Source organism: Aptenodytes forsteri, unplaced genomic scaffold (assembly GCF_000699145.1).
Source record: "Aptenodytes forsteri isolate BGI_AS27 unplaced genomic scaffold, ASM69914v1 Scaffold185, whole genome shotgun sequence".
Lineage (NCBI taxonomy): Eukaryota > Metazoa > Chordata > Aves > Sphenisciformes > Spheniscidae > Aptenodytes > Aptenodytes forsteri.
The window spans coordinates 484918-500157 of NW_008796214.1; the positions used below are offsets into that span (position 1 = coordinate 484918).

At 42.5% G+C, this 15240-nt stretch overlaps 1 protein-coding gene across 1 annotated transcript in view; it reads left to right on the forward strand.

Annotated features, from left to right (window-relative positions):
• The window catches only part of CFAP61 (cilia and flagella associated protein 61), a 109426-nt gene that overhangs the window by 75507 nt on the left and 18679 nt on the right, over positions 1-15240 (forward strand). The window contains exons 19-22 of the mRNA XM_019474429.1: positions 187-361; positions 7595-7887; positions 12275-12602; positions 13113-13204. Of these exons, the coding sequence (XP_019329974.1) occupies positions 187-361; positions 7595-7887; positions 12275-12602; positions 13113-13204 (888 nt within the window). The remainder of the gene's footprint in view (positions 1-186; positions 362-7594; positions 7888-12274; positions 12603-13112; positions 13205-15240) is intronic.

The following is a 15240-nucleotide window of genomic DNA, read 5'->3' on the forward strand; positions in this document are numbered from 1 at the left end:
CTATTTTCTCTGTGGCCACTGATGTATGTGTTTGCTACTGCTGAATATTAAGAAGGCTTAGAATGTACAAGAATAGCAACCCTTAGGTAGTCAAATGGCTTGTGTCATTGTTTTTTAAAATCTTTCTTAACGGTTCTCCAAGATATATGCCATGTATTCATTCACTCATTTGTTCATTTCTTCCAGGTCCTGTCTCCCACTGGAGCAGATATCAGTAAACTCCCAACTAACAGAGAAGCCGTAAGTAAGTGGCCACAAAGATACACAGGGAAAGTCCCTTGCAATCACTTTACTCTCAATGACGATCAGGACTGCTTAAAGGCAATGCACTGGCTGAAAGAAAACCTTGTCAACTCCGAAGGTAAGGGTTTTTGTTAACACGTGCACATTTACAGAAATGTTTTCTAGGCTTATTGTTTCCTTAATTCCATGGTATAATTGGTGCCTGATTAATTCTAACAAAGTCTTTCATCTGCTGTGCTTTGTTTTCCAGATTAATTTACAATTTGTTGTCATTTTTGATACCCAGCATATTTAGCTAGGAAAGAAAGGCTTGAGATAGATTAATTATCTATAATTATTATATAAACCAAAATGAGTCCCAAATGCAAATCTGGCTGAAGTCATTAATTAGCCAATTAAATAATAATTTAATTAGTGGATGTGCTTTTCTGTTGTATAGGAAAAATATCTAGATTTGAGGCGTAACACAAAGAAAACAGGTCTAAACTAGGAAGTGGGTTTTTTCAGTGTCTGTCATCTTTGTATTTGATTACATCAGTTACAGATTTTCACACAGAACTGCAGGCTCCCAGTATTTTCTTTTTAACCCTTAAAATCACACATTTGTGCAGATGTCCACCATACCTGTATTTCCTCAGCCTGTTCATGCATGCATTGTTCTTACATTCATTAGTTCATTCACTGAATGCGTATGCTGTTGAAAATACCTGGAATCATCCAGGCTTCGGAGTTGAACTTTCAACTACAGAAAAAGAGACCAAGCAGTAAATGAATTCATGTGATGTCAGTTCTGTGTGCCGGATCTGAGTTGGGACAGAGTTCAGAGCAGGAAAGTTGTCTTTGTGGAAAGTTCCTGTCGACTGAGTGCAACAACAGGAGTTTCCTAAAGATGTAGTTTACCTGGCTTGTTCGTAGAGAACATAATGAAAATTGGTAGTTATTTGATGTGGTCTACAAGGTTCATGTCCTGCTTGGCAGACCTTTAGGGAAGTTCTTAAGACACTGGAAGTTTCTTTATCATCCTCCAAGTCTGGCTGTGATCAGGACAGGAGACAATAAACATGATAATGTTTCTGCTCACATTTTCCTCAAACAGCTTCCTGGCCTCAGGCATGTAAATAGAGCCTCTTCAGCAGGTCCCACTCCACCTGTTTTCCAGCTGATACCAGCCCCTGCCCGCACAGTTTTACCTGGTGTCCAGCTGATATGCACAGTTGCATTTGCATAAACAGATGAGGTTGTTAGTTTTCCCTGTTTGCTACTGCTAGTCTTTGATGTAAATCCGTGCGTGCCCAGTCCTGGAATGTGCTCCAGTACACCTGCACAGAAATGCTGCCCGAGAGCTAGCTGCTGCTGGCTGGGATGCAAGGTGCCTGGGAGGATCGCTCTTCAGGCGAACAGCAGTCTTACAGCACCTCATGTGCTTTGGGATGAATGCACCTTTACTATTATTATTAATACTAAATTAATATTATATTAATCATCGTTTCATTATTGCTGCTGATTTTTGTTGCGGTGTAAAGCTGGATATCTTAATTAGGCACTATCCCGTCTTCAGTTATAAGCTAAATCCACAACTCCTGATGAGGCCGGTCTGGAAGGACTTCTGGAGATGTGGTCTGTGGGAGAGGTGATGCCTCCCCCTTTCTCCCCACCCTGCCTCTGGCTCCAGTTCCGTTTCATTGCTCTTCCCACTTCATGTTCTCTGCTGCTGCAGATGTAAGCTATAAAGAGTGCCCAGCTGGAGAAGTCTTTCTCCACCTATCTCTGTTTCTGTTCTACCTCACCCTGCTTCTTTTTCCACCTATATTTCTTATGAATGTTGTTCTTTCAGACTTGATCATAGCTGCATTCAAGATTCCTACTCTTTCTGAAAATGAGTCCACATTTCAGCCCCTAACCTATTCTGGAGACAGTCTAATAGGTGATGGGCTCACAGAGGTGCAGAGGCAAGGCTCCTGTGGAGTTCAGCAATTGATTTGGATGTCTGTCAGCTCTCTGCAGGCCATGCTACCACTCAACTGGGATGACCAAAGTTTTATGTTTGTGTTTACTTTTCATCTCTGAAATTCTCCAGATCCTAGTTTTGCCTTCAATAGATAGTAATATTACACTTCAGTTATTTCACCTCATCAAAACTGTATTGTTTGTCAAATTCCTACTAACCTGCTTTAAACATGTTAGAATTCAAAATGTTAAAAAGTAGGATTTGCTTATGCTTAAAGAAAATGAAGTGTCAAGTAAAACTATATATGCCGGTTATTGTAGCTGCACAGAAATAGACATTTCATCCTCCCACTTCAGATACAATAATAATTATTCTCAGCTTATACTCAGTCTTTTCTCCACACAACTTTCTTCTATTTGTGCTCCTCTTATTCAGCCATTTGCTACGTTTATCAAAAGTAGCCTAGAGCCTGCTGTGCCGAGCCCCATTCTCCTGGCTCAGCCGCTGGATGAGCCCCGCCAGGGTCCCACGTAGCCAGCCTGGGAGCTCGGGCAGGGAGCAGCTCCCACCAGCACCCAGTGTGGCAACTGCATGGAGCTACCCAGCTGGGGGAGAAAAGCCCCGGACGAGGGAGGGCAAATGCACCTTCAAGACCACCTGTAGTTCTAGAGGTTTTTTAAAGAAAAGTGTTAATCACTGAGCTTCACAATGTGAGTCTTATTAGCCTAATTGGATGAAATCTTCATTTGGTGGCACTGATTTTGAAGCAGCTTTTAATTAAGAGGTAAGGTAGGGTTTTTAATTGCTTTTCTTCCCTCTGTGAGCACTGGGTACCACTTCGTTCTGGATGGTATCAGTGGATGCTTTTTTGCGGGTTGTCAGTAGAGCAGGATCAGCCTGGTAGCGTGTGCTGGCAGGAGGCGTTGTGTGCACACCGTGGTGGAAGCAACAGTGCTCCCGGCAGTGACTGTGCCACCAAGGACGGGCAGCAGCATGGTTGCTGCAGCCTTCCTCCCCGGGCTCCTCCTTGCCTCAGGCGAGGAGAGGTGATGGGAGAAGCTGGCCGGCACTCAGCAGCAGGTGTTGCTTGAGGAGCCTGTGGGAGAAGCAATGAGCCACGTCTGCTGCTGCCAGCTCCTTGGCCGGCTGCAGCGTGGTCCTCCAAGCTGGGGCCGGAGGCCTTTGCCCCTGGCCGGTTGTGCTGGTGGCTCTGGAAGGGCCTCCTGCTGCCGAGGGCCCGGGAGCAGGGCGAGCACCAGCCCCAACAGCTGCTGCTGCGGCTTCTCTGATGAAACCCAGCCGCCTAATGCATGTAACCTATTATAACTGTAATTGTGACTAATTGAAATTCATCTCCTATTAGCTCTGCACTTTCCATGAAAATAAAAAGTAGGATGGGAGTAAAGTAAGGAACAAAACTGCTTTAATGGCCCAAAATGGAGCAATTATTTTTTCTCTTTACCTAAACATAGTTTACTGCCTTATTAAAAGCGTGTTTGTAGGAATACTATCGCATTAAAATTCCAGTGCATGAATCACCAACCGAAGCCACTGATGCTTTAGCTAATACTGGTTCTCTCCTTTAGCTTTTGCAAACTAAAAAGATTCAGGTCATGCTAGGGTCACTGAAATCTTGTGCTTCCACTTGTGGAAAATGAATGAGCCTGCTCTGCCGCAGAACGCTGACATTCTAGTAATAAATGATAAAACTACTCTAACGGTCTTTATTTATGGCTGCTTTTTTCCGTGGAAGATTATTATGTTTACTCACAGATAGATACATTTTCATGTAGTTAAATAATAAAAGCATCCTGAGGAACTGCTATCTGTCTGGTGAACATAATTTCAGTCCATAATGAATATCTGTAGTTCCTAGACTACTAGCACTGTAATCTAAAAAGCCACTAATATTGTAATAAGCAGAAACCGTAAATTGTTGATTTACAGGAGGTCAGTAAAAGAGCATTGCTTTCCTTGATCTAATGTAGTTGTATTTAATATTACCATATAAAACAGAATTTTAATTTTCCTTGAGAAATGCAGGGCTTGAATCTGATCTTGTATATACAAAAATGCCAACATATAATGCAATAACCGAACTTCCCTCCAAAGAGGCTGCTTCTGCCAAATGCTGAGGAACTCTCAGTTGCCCAGACTTGCTTGCCTTAGAGTCAGAATAAAACTTTGCTAGGCTATGCCTTTGGTAAGCACTTCTCATTCCCCTTTCCCAGCCACAGTGTCTTCTTCAGCTGCTTATGTTTTTCACCCCTTGCTAATTGAAAATGTGTAAATGTAATGTACGGCTGTCAGCATCCATGTACCAAGTTCTTACCTGCACTATTAGCACATTAGATTACTAAAAATGAATATATCCAAGTTTGTATTTCACCACTAGTGCTGCTTGTTTACTTCTTGCATTACACCCTGCTGCAGCAGTGAAAAAAATGGATCAGTCTTATGTTTTCCTTCCTTTTTGGCGCTCTCATGAGGACAGTACTGCCTACAGATAGGCGTCCTGGCAGGCATGAGCAACGGAAAGGGTTCTTCTTGCCTGGAGAGTCAGCTTGGCAATGTACACGTTGGATGGAATTCCCATTATCACACATTATACATATTCGGTATTATATTTATGAAAGTAGTAAGATCTCTTTCTTCTCATGATTTCAGATGAATACATTTGCAGGTAAAATTGTTCTGTCCCTCTGGTCATTGATGTGAACAGTAAAAATATGCTTTTCATCATTTCTGAGCATGTATAATCATGGGGCAATTCTTTTCTCTGGCGGTTATGAAGAGATATGTTTATTTGGCAGCTACAAGTAGCCAAACTGATACAGACAAATAAAATAACCTTGAAGTCAAAGGGGAATAATAGAACATCTGTTAACAATTTTTATCATTAATATTCTTGGGAGCTAGGGCTTTGTGAATGCTCTGTTTAGTATTGCTCTGTGTCTCATGCAGTAAAACATGGTCCCAGTGAAATTAGTTTAGTCTATGAAATAATAAAATTTAGGTTGTAGGGGATGCTATCACTTGTAGTGAGACATAAATGCCAATGCCGAGATAAACATGCAAGTTAGTTGCATGAGGCACTCTCTTACCTGCTCATCACTGCTTACTGCAGTGCTGTGTAGGAAAACAAATGCTGACAAAGTCAAGATCAAGCCAGTTATGTAGGAAAGTCAGCTGTTTGTCCAAATTCTGATTGCAGTTACTGCTATGTAGTCTGTGGGGAGCCAGTGCCAGCTGCTGTTTATGTCAATTAAAGGCCATTCCTGAAACACCTCATATGTTTCAACACTGATTTTTCTTTAGTACATTCCACCCTATGCTTTTCCTTCAATGCCAGACTACAAGTTATTTTCATAGAGCTCATAGAGAACCTTCTGCCATATCATCAGTCTTCTCATACGAGGCCCTATATCCTCTGTATTATCCCTCAGCTTCAGTCTGAGACTGGACAAGCCTGGGATGGCCTGGGATCTGTGCACTGGCTTTCTTCTGGTTTACACACATTACCTGGAAAAGCGACACTTGGGAGCTGTTAGCTTTTCTGCAATTTCCTTTCTCCCAGGGCCATGCTGGAGTGTATGATGTTCTCTATTGCAAGGATGTTTACAAGATAGCTTGTGTAGATATGGCTCAGTTATTTCCTATTTCTGCCAGGGATTTACCGAGAAAGCAATAAATGCACCTGCTGACCAGCAGCGCTGCCCAGGTATGGGACATTAAATGCACTGGGAGCATGCATTTGATGCATCCTTGTGCTGACAGATCAGATTCTTGGCATACTGAAACACCTATCAGACTTAACGCGTAGGAGCTGATGTCTTACTGAAGGTCTGTCAAAATCCACAGGTTGGGTTTTCCTCCATCTACGTTGGCCTTGCAGCTCGAGCTAGTTGCTGGGGCGGTTGAAAACAGCACAGATGCAGAGCTGGTGGTTGTGTGCATGCTTACTGCTGCATGCATGGAGGAGCCTGCAAGCCTGGACTCGATCCTCCTTTGCTTGGGCAGGAGCTTGGCTGTGGCCCTCGTAGCAAAGGGTCCTTAGTCACTGGGAAAGGAGTTCCCAGTCTGTCCTATGAGAGCTGTGCCATTTTGCATGGATTACTTGAAGGCTTAGTGGATCACGAAGCAGAAAAAAGGTTCCTATTCCGAGCAGGGAGACAGAGGGAACAGGGAGGAGAGGAGCACGTTTCAGTCCCTGCTCAGAGGAACGTTTATGTGTTTTATATTAAACCATCCTTAGATAAAACACACAGATGCTCTGATACATCCCAGCTCTGCCTCCCTCTTTGCTAGGAGGACTTTAGCCATTAGGCTGGAGAGTCACATTATGCTCACACAGAACCTGCTTTCTTCGCATCCTCACGTATTTGCTCTTAGCTTTAACTATGCAGTTTGAAGTGGCACTGTTTCAGTAAGAGAATTTGCAAGATCCTACCATATAGCCTGCAGCTTTGTAGCTAAGGGCACTCCCCTGGGAGGTGGGAGATGTGGGTTTGAATCAGGGCTCCCTTCACCCAGTGGGTGGAAAGATGGAGCTGGTTTCAATAGTGGTTTCTGCTTTAGTGACAATGCACTGCAAAAGGAGCAGCAATATCCAAACGCCGTTTCATACCAGCTGATCAGAAATGTCTGTCTCAAGCTTGCTGATTTCTAGGCAGTGTGCAAGGACAGAGGCTGGCTGGTTTGGAGTATGTACTTGAGGCATTTAGGTTTTGGGCGTTCTCCGACGTGCACTGGAGGGAGGCAGCTGTCTTCAAAGAACAGTGCAGAGCTGCCAGCCGCTCCTTGTCGAGTGCATCGGCCGCCTGTGCCCCTCAGCAGGGCAGTTCGGTGAGACAAGCCAGCAGATAGTAAGCAGCAGGCAGAGGGGTACGTCTGCAGGGGCGTCTCCATTGTCTGGAGATTAGGCTTTTGCAGAAGGAAGCGGCAGCACTGGTGACCTCCCATATTGCACAATGGCTTGTTTTCTATAACTTGGTCTTTCCACAGTTTGTGGGTTTTTTTCTGCATGATGTATTTAATTTGCTCCTGTTCCCCCGCCCCAATAAGGCCTTTGAATGAGCAAAATTGAGGAGGGAGGGGAGAACAAAATAAAAACTTCTTTTTTTTTTTTTTCCCCTAGAGGATTTTGAATCAAAATAATTTCAAATTATGGGGTCAGAATGAATGTCATACTTCTATTTAAGTACTTGCCTACTTTGTGGGATGTTTTGTACAGATTCTTCACTAAATTATCTTAGCTACTGTTGCTAGGTAACATTGTTTGCTTCATAGCATCAGAGAAATAAGAGGGTCAAAGAGAGCAATTTCGTGTTGTTATCATCTGAGTTATACTAATAAGGTTTTCATTGTACGTCTTAGAAATTTTTCCCCTTTTTTTTCCTTTAGGGAACATCATTGTCTATGGGAATACAATTGACATTTACACCACAGTAGAAACCCTCTTATCTCTTGGAATTGATGGTTCTCGTGTACATCTCGTACAGCCTCCACTCAGCTCAAATGTTACTTGCCTTAACAACAACGAAATGGAAAGTGCTGTTCAGGAGGCACTGTCAAAGGCTGGCGTGTCTGTTTATTATGACAGTATCCTGGCACAGTGGAACGAAGGCGACGACCCAGACCTTATCACATGTGCTGCTTTCACTACTAATACAAAACCGTTTAAATTGCAGTGTTCAGTAAGTATATGCTTTCATTGTATTTCCTTCAGTCTGTTTTTTAAGACAAAGACCAGTAAATTTAGATAGTCCCTCATTGGTTTATCTGTTTTCTCATTGTCTCTAGAAGATTGAACATTCACTTGTTAATCTAAAAGATTGTTTTTTAAAAATCCAAATAAAACCATTGTTAATGCCCTGACTGATGTGGATTAAAATGTAAAGTCACCTGACTCACAAATAGTTGTTCACTGCTGAGTGACAAATACTCTTCATTCATTTCCTAAATAATTCCAGAAATCCTTTTATTATTTAAATGCATACAGTAACTCCTGTCTATAGTTATGTGCATTTGATTAAGATTTGATTAAGTCATAGTAGAAGCAAATAATATTGGATAGAGAGGCCTACTATGTAACTTAATCAAAATATATTTTAAACATATTTTTCTCCTTCTACATTAATGACTGCATTTTTGTTCATCTATAGTATCAATAGCTAAGTAAATTATACGCACACTCACAGGTATGGCCCCACTGTGAGATTTGGGACAGGTTTTAGCCTTTCCTAATGGGCAGCATAGTTCTGTTTTTCTTTATTGGGCTAATCCATGTGAGTGAGCACTTCTAGTAGAGTCACTTCAACACGTGCATCCATAGGAAGCCGTATGGCCCCCTCAACACACCCTGCTGCATGCACGCTTCTTTGTGCAGCAAGTCTGTTGTAATTCTGGAAAGGAAGAGTCGTGTGCCCCCCCCAGGGAGCACCCTCGGGGTCGGTGGTCCCTGCCGGCTCCCCTGCACTGGAAAGCTCTCAGTCATTGGGTTTTCCCAACCCTTTTCTTTTTAACGTATGGATAGTTAAGCCCTTCCTGATGGAGGTGAGGACCTTGCATAGCACTTTTATCCGCTAGCAGTCTCCTGACTCTGGTCCCCATATCAGTAGTGACATTCCTCCCACTCTCTCCTCATACTCTCTTCAGTTTTTCTCCTCTTTCCCTGAAATCTCTCTATTTTTATCCTTCTTCCGCAGAGATCTCAATGTGGTTCTTGTTCTTGCAACTGAATATCCGTTCGCCACCTCCCCATCAGCCCCGCCTCTTTTCCCCACCACCTTGCCTGTGTGGCCTGTGCCATTCCTTCAAGACCTCCATTTCCTCATGGTTTGTTTCTCTTGCCCTTTTGTGCCCCTTGCCCTGTGCCTGTCCTTCCTCCAGCCATGGTTCTTCCCTCTCAAGGTCTCTCTTACCCAGCCTCTAAGATGAGAGATGTGCAATTACTTGTGATGTCAGGGGCTTTATATTCTCCAAAACCAGTTCAGCTGTCTTGCATGGCTCCTGTATCTCCTTTTAGCTGCCTGGGAGGATGGCTCAGAGGAGGACGGGGCTCCAGAGAGCAGCCTTCGTCAGGAAGGTAGCTGCGTTCACAAGGGAGCAGGCTGTGCAGGAATCGGCACTGCAGCAACTCTGGGCCTTTTGGGATTTGAGCCAATATCAACTGTTGATTGGCAGTTCTTGGGGGCTTAATTTGTTGAGTCCTGCAGGATAAAAACAACAGGAGAAAATCTCCTCTTTCCCTAAAGCGGCAGCCTCCCTCCCTCCCCTCCCGGGCTGACAGATGGCTCCCAGCCTGGAGGTTGCAGCCGTCCCCTCCCCTCTGGTGACACTGTCCTGCCTGTCAGCCGGCAGGACGTGGGGCTGTGTGGTCCCCTTGCCCTCACGGGCAGAGCTTCCCTGATTTTTGGATCTACTAGATGGTTAGAATTCCCCTAACTGTGCATAGTTCATTACTTGTTTTATATACGAACAAGCTCAGAGGTTCTGGCTCCTCTGCTGCTGCATCTCTGCTGTACCGCTGTTGCTAAAATTTCCAGCCCCCTTTGCTTCCCTCTGCTGTGCCTTTTCTTCCGGCTGGCTCATCCAGCCGGTCGTGAGCATCTGATGCTTGCCCTTAGTCCACAGGAAAGCTCTTTGGTGATATAACCGGGTAATACCTTTACCCAGGTCGCAACCGTGTCCTCCCTGAGGCTGACACCAAGGGAAGGACTTATTACTGATGCTGGTTTGCCCTGATGCAGCTACGTCTCGAGCTGTTCAAGATGAAGGCAGCAAGATAATGCATGCTTGTCTGATAACTTTTCACCCTTTCCTCAGCCTGTACAGTAATATTTCTGTAATGTATGGTGGGTAGCAACATTCAACTTGTTGCCTAATCATTTTAAAAGGCGAGGGTACTGATGAAGGGGAAAGCTCTTTTTAAAGGCTCTGGAGCTTCACAAACTGTATTGTAGCAATGAGACGTCAGTCTTCATCTGTACCCTTTGCAGACCATGATCTTGTTTAAAACATCTCTCAACCTTGTCATTCTTATTACTTTTAACCCTCAATGTCCAGTGTGCCCTCTTGTTTTATGCTATTTTTGGGACCTTTGTTCTGCCAGCTTTCAGTTTATCCTTTGTAAGAGGCAACTACGAAGATGCTGCGCGTAGTTGTAGCTCCTCCCATTTCTGCCGTCTGCGGCGCTCTGACGGAGGTGAGAGTGTGGGGCAGGGACTGTTCTGTGCGTGTGCCCCCCGGTTCCAAGCTGGAGTGACCCAGTCTCGCTTACCTGCTCCTCATTTCTCGTGTTTCAGAACTGAGACACCTCCAGGTGATGCGGGTTTTACCTTCCCCAGCTCCTCTCTTAGCTTCATCTGAATAGGCACTTTTGTTCTTAGTGAGCGCACTTTTGGTTCCAGATTTCAGACGGGCTTTTGCCTCTTTAAAGTCACTTTTAGGCAATGTAGAAAACCAAATAAAACACACATCAAGAGAAATGTCAGAGGTGCGTGATTCTAAATCAGTTTGAAAGCTCCTCTCTGCTAATCAATGCGTGGAGTCTGTGCGGAGCAGGCAGACAAAAGGCGAGGGCTGTGGCGGGACCCTGCAGTCCTCGCTCTCGCACTGCGCTGTATTTCAAAGCGGCTCTTCAGGCATCCAGCACATTTTGCATGACATGCTGTGTGCACATCTGTTCCACACCGATGCCTAATGTGTAGGACGAATCGGTGGCCGCTTCCAGCACCACCTGCTTTGTAGTGCGTGTCATGGTGGTGCTGCCTTAGCTCCTATTTTGAGGAGATGAGGTCTGATCTGCTTCCTCATGTCCCAGGAGAGGGACTATGCAGGTGCCACAAGAAGACAAAATAAGGGAATTATCACTGGCTTTTTTCTTTGAGACTTAGAGGAGGAATTTAAGGATTTAGGGTGATTTTCTTTCAGTGCCCTTGAAATCTTCCTGTGGGGAAGACGAGCTCATGGCTTCAGTAGATGCTCGTCCCAAGATAAATCCCTACCTCAGGGCCAGTTCTGTAAGGAGTAAGACAGCACAGGCAGTGTTTTCAAAGAATGGAAGTCACATCTTTTTTCAGTCCCGTAAACCAAAACATAGTGAATAGGAATCTGCTGTGCTCATTACCAGATGCAGTAACTGACTGCCAAATGTACCAAGTACTTTACTTACAGACACAGCCTCCTCTGGGCTGACCTGGATGATCTAGATGGATCTGACGTCCACCTGGACCTGTGCCCTGTCTCTTGAGAGTGGCCAGCCCCAGCCACTGCAGGGGCAGTAGTCCCTAAGCAATAAGGGATTGTCTTATTAGTCAGATTAGTCTGCCTCCTAAAGCAAGTATTATCCAGATCTGGAATAGCTAGAGATGTGTTTCAGTCCTGACAAAGTTTGGATATGCTTTCCAAAATCTACGTAACTATCAAGTATAATAAATCTGAATGCTTTCCTTTTCATGTAAATATTCAGTCCTTTTGTACCTCTCACAAACGTCTTGGCCTCCACAGCTTCTACTGGCTTTAATTCTGCCGCTGTAGTTTGAATGAGGATGTCATTTCCTCTGAACAACTTGAATTTCCTATCTTTCCATTTCATTGAATGGCCCTGTGCTGGTAGCCATAGTAACATAGTTTGGTAAACAGTTAGGAACAACAGTTGGAGAAACATCTGTAATATACAGTTATCCTGCTAAAATGCAAAGTAAATTGTACTTTTCTGTTACTTAGTTTTTCAGTTTGGCTTGAGCATTTGAAAGAAGAAAACCAACACAGAAAATATGCACATCCACTCAGGCTATTTGATATAGTTAATAATAAAGTTTTTAAAATAAAAGTCATCTAATAACCAGAAGTAGATGAGTCTAGTTTAGTAATTCTCTCCTCTGCTGTCTTTGTTTTAATTTTAGTAGCAGCTGTAAATCTAAATAATAAGGATTTATCTCTGTATGTAAAATCATACTTTATTTCATGTTCTTGTTTTTTAAAATAAGTAACATTCAGAACGAACTGTAGGTTTTGATTTACGAAATTAGCCAGTAACTAATGTATAAGAACCTACACTTATTTATATCTCTTTTTTAGGCATTTTTTAGTTTTGCCTACAGGGCAGTGGATTATGAAACCTTTAAGGCAATTAATGATGCTTGCCTTGTTTTTGATGGAAGACTTGTGATCGATACCGAATTCCGTACTAATGATGTCAGTATCAGGGCTGCAGGTCCTTTAACAAAGTACTCCAGGAGATACTATGTAGATGAATGGACACACAGCAACTTCAATTCAAGAGAGATTGGCTTTGAGCTTGCTGCATCTATGCTGAATCTCTTTGATCCAACCCGTAAGCTTTTTTCTAAGCCACCAGAAGGCACAGATAGACTCATCCCCATGTACAAAGGGTGTAAAATTAAAGGTATGTCAAAATGGATTTCTGTCATACTTTCATACCCTTTTTGGTATTTTTGCTGTTATATAATAAGGGTAGGTCCATCTCACCTAAGATGCCATCTAATGGCAGCAAAGTTCTCAAAGCTCCTTATATAGTCAGTGTAAAGAGGCGAGTTGCAGTAAAAGCTTACACTGTAGATTTTTGCTAATAATGGACCAAGTTGTGCTTTCATTTATATTGCAGTAAATATGGAGTGTTTCCAGTGAAACTCAGTGTCTTTATTCCAAGTTCAAGATCAATAAAACTATAATCAGAACGTTTTAATGTGTGGCTACTGCACCAAGATGTATAAGAGTACCAAAAAAAAGTTTGTAACATGAAGTCCATCAAAACAAAATAAGTTCCTTGTTTTCTTTTTTAGAGCCGTTTAGTAAACAAACAAACAAAAAGATTATGGGAAAAGGAGGTGAAACAAATACTTTATTTTCTTCTTTGTTTATGATGTAATAAACCTCATATTTTCATTTATGGCAGGAGGTGTTCTTCCTGGAGGTTATAATTACTTGCATATTTCCAAACCAGAAATCCCCATCCGCCTGGACTTAGAACTTGCACTGTGTGATCATGTAAGTTACATTATTTAACTTTTCTTTGTTTCGTCCTCCATTTGGAAAGATGTTCTTATTTAGGATAGCACAGGTACATGCATAAGTACCATGCATGTTAAAAAATACCTTGAGTAAGCATGGGTTTAAGTATGTATTTAGAGACCTTCCGGAGCTGGGGCTTATCAGTAAACTCTGGAATGGAACAAACCACATAAAAACAAATCTCTGTGATTATTTGAAAATATTTAATTTATTTTAATGTAAATTCACTGTCATATTGTAAATGTGGAATACATATAGATAAGATTATCTGATTAACTTCTTTACTTCAGTTCTTAATTCCTTTGCCATGAAATCAACCGAAACCAAAGGGGTTTTTGGTCCGTGAAGGCAGGAAATACTTGTCAAGCCCTAATGCCCTGAACTCTTCATGACTATTTGTAGCACTTTGGGTTCAAATAGCTCCCTAATGGGGCACCACAGCTCAACTCCTTGACCCTTTTTTTCCAGAGTTGGTGGCTCAGCACTGTGCCTGGTTCCTGAGCCATTTGTCTCAGCACAGGTTGGGAGGTTATCATGTTGGCTTTTCCTCAGTACCCTCTTTCTCAGAATGGCTTTCTTTTTGCTTGATTCTGTAGAGAGAGACAAGTCACTTTCTCAGTCATATGGAATATGTTGCGTTTGAAGTTCCTAGCGCATATTTAATACACAACACATCAAGGTAGTGGTGGTATTTGCCATCAGATTTGCATAAGAACAAATCCAGTCAGCTAAGCCTGGGTGCATAGTATAAATCAGGTACAGCTGGTGAAAAAGTATGAATTACATAACTAACTGAACCTCTCAGATGTCCGTTTCCATACTTTCTGATATTTGGCTTTTTCAAAAGATGCACGATTTCTATAAAGAGGACATAGGATAGTATTAGCTGGATTTCACTAAAATATGCTTTCAGCCTTAGCACTTAACCGCTTTCCTCCGTGGAATAAGGTGCTATAAATGCATACAGATGATAAAACTTCATAGTCTATCAGTGAAATTCAGTTGATTTTCTAGACTAGTAGGAAAAGAATATATTCTGGAAGGGATGCTCCATACTTCAGTGCTAGAAAATAGCTAGTGCTGCAACCATGAAGTCGTCTTTGAACGGGAAAGAGGGAAGCACTTCACACGGTTGGGCTACATGGGAGATTGTCCCATGACACAAACGTGGAGACGCTTCTCTTACTGGAGAAGCTGACTTGTGAAACAAGAAAAGGACTAGATTCATGTATTTTAAAGCCAGAGAGGACCATCCACCTAGGCAAGCTCCTGTTTCATACAGATTTTCATACAGATTATACGTTTTCCTCAGGGATTTCTGCATCAAGCCCATTCTTGTAATTGATGTAGAGAGTGGCTTTTAAAAGACTACTTCAGTGATGATTTTAAAACTCGGACAGCAATGGTCTATAGAAAGATATTATTTTTCTTAAAAAGGAATCCATGCTTTTGGGGGCAGGAATCAAAGCATGGCTCACCTTTGTTTTCCAGCTTTGCAGATGCAGGATGAGCTGTCCAAAGCAGCGTGTACTGGGAAGCAGAAAGGACTATTAGGGAGAGGAAAATTGGTTTTGTTACTCCAAATTGCTAGAACATGATTAGAATTCTTTTGCTGCAGCTTTGATTACCTGCTGTCTGAAAAGGGAACATCTTTAAAGCCACTCCAGAAACTTCATGTAAATCCTAAAAGAATTTCCTAAGAAAGAAGTAAGAGAAGCTAGTGAAATGTATTAGCTGAGAGATGTGGAAGTAACAAAGGTTACTGTAGCCTAGCAACAGGTTTTAGAAATATATAAAACTGGAACATGAATACAGCTTTAAAAAACAGCTTCAAGCTATTTGATCATCCCACTGTAATGTGAGGTTTGAAACAAATTTTTACATTTTTGTCTTTTATTAAGTGATTGATTTAACCTAGCTGAAACTAAATGCTACGGTTTGAGCATCAACATCTAACATTATTCTTTTATTGATAGTAGAGTTGGTGTTAGCAACGCTTGGCAGCCTCTGTT